The sequence below is a fragment of the Carassius gibelio genome, chromosome A5, assembly GCF_023724105.1.
Source record: "Carassius gibelio isolate Cgi1373 ecotype wild population from Czech Republic chromosome A5, carGib1.2-hapl.c, whole genome shotgun sequence".
Taxonomy (NCBI): Eukaryota; Metazoa; Chordata; class Actinopteri; order Cypriniformes; family Cyprinidae; genus Carassius; species Carassius gibelio.
The window spans coordinates 22,508,122-22,517,044 of NC_068375.1; the positions used below are offsets into that span (position 1 = coordinate 22,508,122).

The 8,923-nt window shown below is 34.0% G+C and overlaps 1 protein-coding gene across 5 annotated transcripts; it reads right to left on the bottom strand.

Moving 5' to 3' along the window:
- Positions 1–802: 802 nt before the first annotated feature.
- LOC128003208 (uncharacterized) lies at positions 803–5,687 on the bottom strand. Of its 5 annotated transcripts, none has more exons than XM_052592505.1 (11): positions 5,380–5,687; positions 4,352–4,453; positions 4,076–4,153; positions 3,804–3,905; positions 3,037–3,103; positions 2,733–2,930; positions 2,440–2,639; positions 2,042–2,134; positions 1,825–1,869; positions 1,293–1,356; positions 803–1,186 (listed from the first exon to the last, which is right to left on the bottom strand). In XM_052592505.1, the coding sequence occupies exons 2-11, from the start codon at positions 4,412–4,414 to the stop codon at positions 1,167–1,169; spliced, it is 930 nt and encodes a 309-aa protein (XP_052448465.1). In that variant the 5' UTR covers positions 4,415–4,453; positions 5,380–5,687; the 3' UTR covers positions 803–1,166. The 5 variants fall into 5 exon arrangements, with proteins under 5 accessions (XP_052448465.1, XP_052448467.1, XP_052448464.1 ...); XM_052592504.1 differs by having other exon boundaries at positions 804–1,186; positions 4,076–4,174; positions 5,380–5,684; XM_052592507.1 differs by lacking the exon at positions 3,804–3,905 and having other exon boundaries at positions 5,380–5,686.
- Positions 5,688–8,923: the final 3,236 nt, after the last annotated feature.

The following is an 8,923-nucleotide window of genomic DNA, read 5'->3' on the forward strand; positions in this document are numbered from 1 at the left end:
AAATAGTAGATTGTGCCTTGTTCCTAGATGGACAGAGAGTGGAAAGTAATAGATCAGATGAGGAGATGGAGATAGAGGAAGAAAAAGAGGGAAATGTAGAGGCACAAGTGACAGAAAGAGCAGGTAACAGCAAGCCAGGAGACAGACGCTGGTGAGAAAGAGGGAAATGTAGAGGCATGAGCATTTTCTATAGTTTTAACTATAACAGCTGTTCTTAATTATTCTGTAGAACAGATAAGAAAAAGCCTTCAGATTGGGAGAATTTAAGACATTTCAGTTTCTAATCCCAGAGTTATTATTAGGTGGAAATATATATATATTTTTCTTACTTTTAAACTTAAAATTGTCTCTTCTAATCTGTTTCTTTTTCAAAACTGCATCACAGCATTTGCTGCCATATCAATACATAATCATCCATATCGATATGCGAATTGGCAAGGAATGCATCACAATATATTGCTGTATTGCTATTTTGAACCGCGCTATAAAGCCTTGTTCCATGTGCCCCTTTTATACTTTGAGCACCTGCCCCTCCAAAGGTCTCTGCACGGCCCTGCATAAGAGCACTTACTCTCCACTTCTCTTCCTTGTCTGGTTTCATTTCTCCACGCATGAGGATTTACCGGGGTGCGTTTCTCAAAAGCAAAGGTCATGAGTTCCGTCGTTACCAATAGAGTTCAATGGAACTAACAACCAAAGTTAGCTAATGATGCTTTTAATGATGCTTTTGGAAGATGCACCAAACTAAATTTTGGATCCAAGTTCAATCTTTTTTTCTGAGATCAAAGACAATAGACAAGACCTATTGCTACAAATTCACAGTCAAGAGTCACTTAATTTCTTTATTAACATATCCATGTCAGCGAGTGATGTTACAAGGATCAGTATCATAGATTGATGTCCCAACACAATGGAACAGTAGCCCACAATCAAAATAATGCAGCTGTAATTCTATCGTCATGCTGAACTTCTCAATCTAAAGTCTCAATATTAATGTTCATGCAGGCTATGAAGCACAACAATCATCTATTTGCATGTATCTAATTAGAACTTAACACATTCTAGAGCTTATTATAGTTTAAAGTTGCAATGACACTCATCATACTAAAAAGATGCAATCTCCCAGCATCATTTTACTTCTTTGAAGATTGGTTTATTTTATTGGATCATTCATTTTTTTCAACATCTGTGGGGAAAAATGCTGATTTTTAGTTAGCAGTTAATTGTTTATACTTTCACTACTGAAGAGACCAGTTTCCACAAGTAAGCATGTAAAAAAATGTGATACTTACCATGCTTTAGGTTTTCATTCTTACTTTCTTCATCTGCATATATCAGTCTGCTTCTTTCAGTGTACTGATGAAACAAAGTGAAGAACAATTTATGGCTCTACTGTGTTTTTTTTTTTTAATCAGATCTGCAAATCTGACCATCATTTAGGCTATTAATAATCTTATATCTCACTAAACAGTTAAATATACAGCCAGCATTACTCCTGAAAGGAGGAAATATTTGAAAATATCTTCAATCTGTTATTGTAAGAACTCTCTGTCACAGGGGATTCTTCATAATAGTTGTGTGTATATTATACAAACAATATATGTAATACCTCCATGGACGATAACTGCTTTCTGAGAGGAACCTATACGGTTTCCTAACACAGTGATTAAAGCTCTTTGCTTGTGACCCAACAACAATGGGTTCAAATCCTAACCTAACTAACCTCTAACCAATTCACGGTAGAGATAGAAACTTACATAGTACCAAATTGCTTTTTTTATTACCATAACTTTTCTCATATTATAGAATTAAAGCTGTACTTACTGTACTTGATTTATACGTTCCTCTATCTTTTCCTGGCCATATTGTCTGTGAAATAATACCAGCAACACTCAAGTAACAAACTATTTCAGACTTATGCTCTATGGTTATAATTAATCCTCTGAGCAACAGTTTTGTAACAACAAAGATCAATAAAATGCAAAAATATTTTAGGGGCACCATTTTATTTTTGTCAGTTATTTTGTTCAGGTTTTCTCACCATCACTTTGGCAAATAACGAACAGCATCCATGTTGCAGATTTTTTGGGAAGATGTTCCATATAAAAGACGTCTGTACAATTTCAAGAAAATGCTTCAGAAGGGGAAACAAGGAATATATTATTAAGTAAAATTCAAATAAATATTTATCACTGCACAGCATTGCTTAATTTTGTCTGCATGGTCCACCCAAACATGTCCATTCAATCTGGAAAAATACACAGCCTTCTAAAATTATGCAAAACTTTATTAAAACCATCAATTTAGATTTGGCATGTCTATGTAGTAATTGAGGTGAAACGGGGACATAAACTGACCAAGTTACCAATTATAAATCATATTTGCAAAATTAGTGTTGGCACACCTCAATGAATTAAAAAAAAAGAGGGAAGACAATACCTGATTTTTGAAACACTGAACAATTTTTGCCAGTGCCTCATCATTCCTTTCACATGCCAACAATCCTTCATCTTCATTGAAAAGACAGTCCACTGTGAGTGTATTTCTCCTGTTTATAGATCTGCTGCTGTCTGGTACAGTTTTATAACAGTCGAATGAGTGATGGAACACCATCAAAATAGCTGGTTTGGATGCTGTTTCTATTAAACAATTAGATAAGTCAAAAATGTGTGAAAAGTATTACTCATATCTAAATAGCTAAGTAACCATCTGGTGCGCAAACTTAAAGTTACCTGAACATGTATTGAGTTCATTCAGTGCAGCATCAATGTCAGTTCCTGCCCGTGAAACAATGGGGCAGAAAACCAGAATCACATTACAATCGTCCACACTGTGCACCTCCTCCAAATAAGCTCTTTTCTTTTGGAGATGACCTAAAATCTGCTTTCGCAAATCGCCTGACTTGCCCATCTCAATTACATAGTATTTTCCTTTAAGACAAAGAACAGAATATTAAGGTGTGACTTAGAAAACCATATACCAATAAGCCTATTTATTTAATTTACTAATCCAAAATCTGAACTTGAATGGTTTGACCTTGATTGGGTAGGAATGGCTCAAATTTCTGGACCTGGTACGGGTACATTTTTCTCTCTTCTTTTTCCTGTTGAAAAAAACCGTTCATTTGTACTGGTTTGTACGGACATCTAAAAGTAGCTTAGTCTCAGTCTTTTTTTTCACTCTTGATTATCACTTGATTGTTTGATTTTACCCTTTACATGAGGTAACCTAAGCAATTTTTAATTATCATTCAGGTGTTGCTACATGTGTACAGTGATTGAATGCATGGTCAGGTTGATTAGATTGAGGTATTCATGTTGACTATTAGCACTGTCAGCAATACAATGTCACAATTTTCAGATATCACACATTTCAGTTTCTGTTCAGAAACATATGATGTTTTCTTGTAGTTGCAAATGTAAAGCATTGTTTCTATACTGAACTAGTATGGTGTGTACCCTAAAATACCCTAAAGTACCCTAAAAAGGTATTTTAAAATAAGTCTATTAAAAAAAAAGTCTATTAAACATTTTATTTAAAAAAAAAAAACAGCATCCACGATATCGATATTGTTGGAAGATGTGCCACATATAACAAAAAGACATCTGTACAATTTCAAGAAAATGCTTCAGAAGGGGAAACAAGGAATATATTATTAAGTAAAATTCAAATAAATATTTATCACTGCACAGCATTGCTTAATTTTGTCTGCATGGTCCACCCAAATAAAATGGAAAAATATTTTAACAGTAACATTTTATTTATTTATTTTTGTCACAGTTATTGTGTTCAGGTTTACTCACCTTTACTTTGGCAAATATCCAACAGCATCCTCGATACAGATTTCTTTTGAAGAATTGCCACATATTGCTAAAAGACGTCTGTACAGTTTCAAGAAAATGGTTCTGAAGGGGATTCAAGGAATATATTATTAAGTAAAATTCAAATAAATATTTATCACTGCACAGCATTGCTTAATTTTGGCTGCATGGTCCACCCAAATAAAATGGAAAAATACTTTAACATTAACATTTTATTTAATTTTGTCTCAGTTATTGTGTTCAGGTTTTCTCACCGTCACTTTGGCAAATATCCGACAGCATCCACGATACAGATCTTTTGGGAAGTTGTGCCACATATAATGAAAAAATGTCTGTACAATTTCGAGAAAATGCTTCAGAAGGGGAAACAAGGAATATGTTATTAAGTAAAATTCTAATAAATATTTATCACTGAACAGCATTGCTTAATTTTGTTTGCATGGTCCACCCAAATAAGATGGCAAAATATTTTAGGGGCAACATTTTATTTATTTATTTTTATCACAGTTATTGTGTTCAGGTTTTCTCACCGTCACTTTGGCAAATATCCAACAGCATCCACGATACAGATCTTTTGGGAAGATGTGCCACATATTACTAAAAGACGTCTGTACAATTTCAAGAAAATGGTTCTGAAGGGGAAACAAGCAATATATTATTAAGTAAAATTCAAATAAATATTTTTCACTGCACAGCATTGCTTAATTTTGTCTGCATGGTCCACCCAAACATGTCCATTCAATCTGGAAAAATACACAGCCTTCTAAAATTATGCAAAACTTTAATAACACCATCTACTTTTCTGGACCTGGTATTTTTCTCTCTTCTTTTTCCTGTTGAAAAAACTGTTCATTTGTACTGGTTTGTACGGTCATCTTAGTCTCAGTATTTTTTTTCACTCTTGATTATCACTTGATTGTTTGATTTTACCCTTTACATGAGGTAACCTAAGCAATTAAAATTTTCATTTAGGTGTTGCTAGATGTGTACAGTGATTGAATGCATGGTCAGGTTGATTAGGTATTCATGTTGACTATTAGCACTGTCAGCCGACAACTGATACTTTCTATGTCACAATTTTCAGATATAACACATTTCAGTTATTGTTCAGAAACATACAATGTTTTCTTGTAGTTGCTTAAAATCAAATGTAAAGCATTGTTTCTATACTGAACTAGAATGGCGTGTTCTAGTCGAATATTACCCTAAAAAGTATTTTAAAACAATTCTATTAAAAAAACTGTATCAAACATTTTATTAAAAATAAATAAATAAACAATATACAGCATTATAGCATTTACTCAACAAATTGCCATTAATTAATATACACACTTCAAAGGGTAAATGATCAGAAAAATCATTAAAACAGTAAATCAGACTATATGTTGCCTTGTGCTTTTATCGCTTCCACTTTCGTTTTTACTAAAAACACCAGATAACATAATATAATAAGTATTGTAAAATGAAATAACATTTTTAAAATCCGATAATTAGACCAAGATTTATTAAAGGAGCTGTCAAAGTTTTCGACTATGCAGACTGCATTGGGTCTACTTACCGATCCTTCTGCTCGCTGTCTCGCTGAGTAAAAGTCCTTTCACTTTGTTGCTCTTGCTCTGTTGGTCGACGGGATCACACGGTACAGTTGGTTATGGCGCCGCGTAGGATTTAAATCAAACTTCGCTTATGAATACATGCATAAACCAAGTGCGTATACACCTATAAATTACGTACATTTACATGCATACTACTGGATGTTCAAAAATACAAATATAAGATACGGGTGCACATTACAGTTTTTTTTTCGATTGCTAAATGACAGTGAGCACATCTGGAGCTACATGTGCAAAACTCTAACTACAGTCTGCACTACCAACAGTCACCTGAGCTAAACAGTTCACATCACCTGCAAAACTCATTCCAAGCAACACAGCTCTTAACACAGGGCTCAAAACAGGCTAAGTGCAGCCAAACACTACACACCACCCTCACTGTGATAACAAACACTGTCACTCACAACACACTAAGAGGAAAAACACTGGCATCAAACAATACAGAAAATACAGTTTGAACAATTTCAGTCACTTCATACAAAGTCATATTTTCTTCAAAAAAAAAAAGAGTGACATTCTTTCACACGATTTATTTACATTTTTAGAACATAATTCTTAAGGTAAATGAAAATTAGCAGTTTGCTTCAATAGTCTGCACACTGTAAAACCCGACAAGTTAACTTAACTCAAACCGTTTGAGTAAACAGATTGCCTTGATTTAAACCGTGTAAGTTTTAAAACTTCGTATTCAAGTAATTAAGTGATTAACTAAGTGCTGATTGAGAATTAGTGATGAACAGCTGCTGTTAACAAACAGAATCACTGAAGAAAAGAGAAACACAAGAACTACTACAACTGACTTCAGACACAGACTTAGATGAAATCAACTGAAATAAAATACATGAAATCTCTCAAGATCTGATTAAACAACCCCACAAACAGCATCACCAGCTCCACTTATCAATAACCAGACTGACTTTATTTCTGTCAGACGTCTACAGAAGATCTTATTGAGCATGAAGGTTTAGTTGTTGATTTATTGTTTCATTTGAAGTAACCATGTTAGAGATCACTGTTTGCTTTAGTTGGGCTCTTGACCCTTGACTTCTGTCTTAGTCTTTTCTCTGGCTGTTATAACCATGTGTTTCTAAAACATATTTGTTGTAACTCAAAAGCCCAGAAGAAATGCCATCAGGTGTTAACCTGTACCTAGATGTAGGTTGTTATACCTTATAATGGTATAACAACCAATTATATATATAATTATGCAACTGCTAGGAGTCTAATCTCTGATGAAATATGGGTTGTGTAATTAAATTGACTATAGTTAAAGTGATTCTTAGAGCCAGTGGTTCTGTAATAATCAGTTAATACAAAGACTTTCCAACCAGTTTGGTATTCTACGGTGTCAGTTAGTCACACACAGACATCAATAATCAGAATATGAACCTCAACAATGGTGACCATAAAAAAAAAAAAAAAAATGCCTGGAGCCATGGATGAGTTTTGTTCTACAACAGTACCCAGCATGCATTGCAGCATGTTTTTTTGTCACCATTGTTGAGGTTCATATTCTGATTATTGATGTCTGTGTTTGACCAGTTACTGGAATAGAAGACAAATGTATGTGTACAAAATGCAAATCATTTTTATATTAACTGATTATCACAGAATCACTGACTCTTAGTGTCATTTTTATTAGGTGCACTTCTACTAATTACACATTTGTTTAATCAGAGATTAGACTCTATATAGATCAATATTTGTGAATAATAATGAAAAATTATCATCACAGCTATAACGTACAACAATCTACATGTAGGTACAGGTTAACACCTGATGGCATTTCTTCTGGGCTTTTGAGTTATAACAAATGTGTTTTAGAAACACACGGTTATAACAGCCAAAGAAAAGACTAAAACAGAAATCAAGGGTCAAGAGCCCAACTAAAGCAGACACTGATCTCTAACATGGTTACTTCAAATGAAACAATAAACCAACATCTAAACCTTAGTTCATTCTCAATAAGATCTTCTGTAGACGTCTGACAGAAATAAAGTCAGTCTGGTTATTAATAAGTGGAGCTGCTGATGCTGTTTGTGGGGTTGTTTAATCAGATTTTGAGAGATTTCATGTATTTTATTTCAGTTGATTTCATCTAAGTCTGTGTCTGAAGTCAGTTGTAGTAGTTCTTGTGTTTCTCTTTTCTTCAGTGATTCTGTTTGTTAACAGCAGCTGTTCATCACTAATTCTCAATCAGCACTTAGTTAATCACTTAATTACTTAATTGCAATGTATATCTTCTTTCAATGAACTCAACTGAATTAAGTTCAGAGTACTCGTAACTATTAGTTTTTTGAACTTAAATGGTTTAAGGCAATCAGTTTCCTCAAACGGTTTGAGTTAACATAACTTGTCAGGTTTGAGTAAGGCTGTGTCTGAAGTCAGCTGTTGTTCCTTTCTCTCTTTTCTTCAGTGATTCTGTTTGTTAACAGCAGGTGTTCATCACTAAAGCTCAATTAATCACTTAATCACTTAATTGCAATGTATATCTTCTTTCAGTGAACTCAACTGAATAAAGTTCAGAGTACTCATAACTGTTAGTTTTTTCAACTTAAATGGTTTAAGGCAATTGGTTTCCTCAAACGGTTTGAGTTAACATAACTTAAGGATATCTGTTTACTCAAACCGTTTGAGTTAAGTTTACTTGTCAGGTATTACAGTCAAGGCAATCGGTTTACTCAAACGATTTGAGTTAAGTTAACTTGTCGGGTTTTACAGTGCAGTAATTTACAGAATTACAGTAATGAGGAAAAAAAGGTAGACTAAAAGTACATACTGTAATTCGAACAAATAATTTTCAGGGCTAATCCTGAAATTGCAATCAGCAGTGTTTGAAAGGCAAAAGGCTGAAATCTATTCTGTTTTGAATGTGTGGTTCACAGTTTTGACAGCAGTGTGTTAAACAAAGTACTGTAAATCCACAGTGTTGTGCAGGTTGTGGTTAAAGTCGTGGGATAAGTGTGTAGAGTTTTGAAAACCGTGTTCAAGCAATGAAAAACGAACTAGAGTTTGGTCCACATGAACTGCTGCTCTGCAGACTGTAGTTAGAGTTTTGCACATTTGACTCCAGTTGTGCCCACTGTCTATAGCAATCGAAAAAAACTGTAATATGAAATTGATACCAGTAAACATAATTTTAGCAATGAATGCATACACACTTGTGAATAACTTGCGTATACATATAAACTTGACGCGTGCATACACCTACTCGCACATAAATGTGAATTCAATGTGCATATACACAACATAAAAAGATAACATTTACTATCCTATACAGTTCAGATAAGAAAGACATATGCACTTTAGGGGGTGGCAGAGTCATAACTTTGATAAATAATATCTCTTTGGTTTTGGTTTGACTGATCTTTGCAACTTCAGGGATCTTATCTATGCACAATCAGCTTGTAACACTCCAAAGAGAAAGGAAAACTTGTAATCTCGTCTATGACCCCTTTAAGTATTAAGTAACACACCGTGCAAATTCCT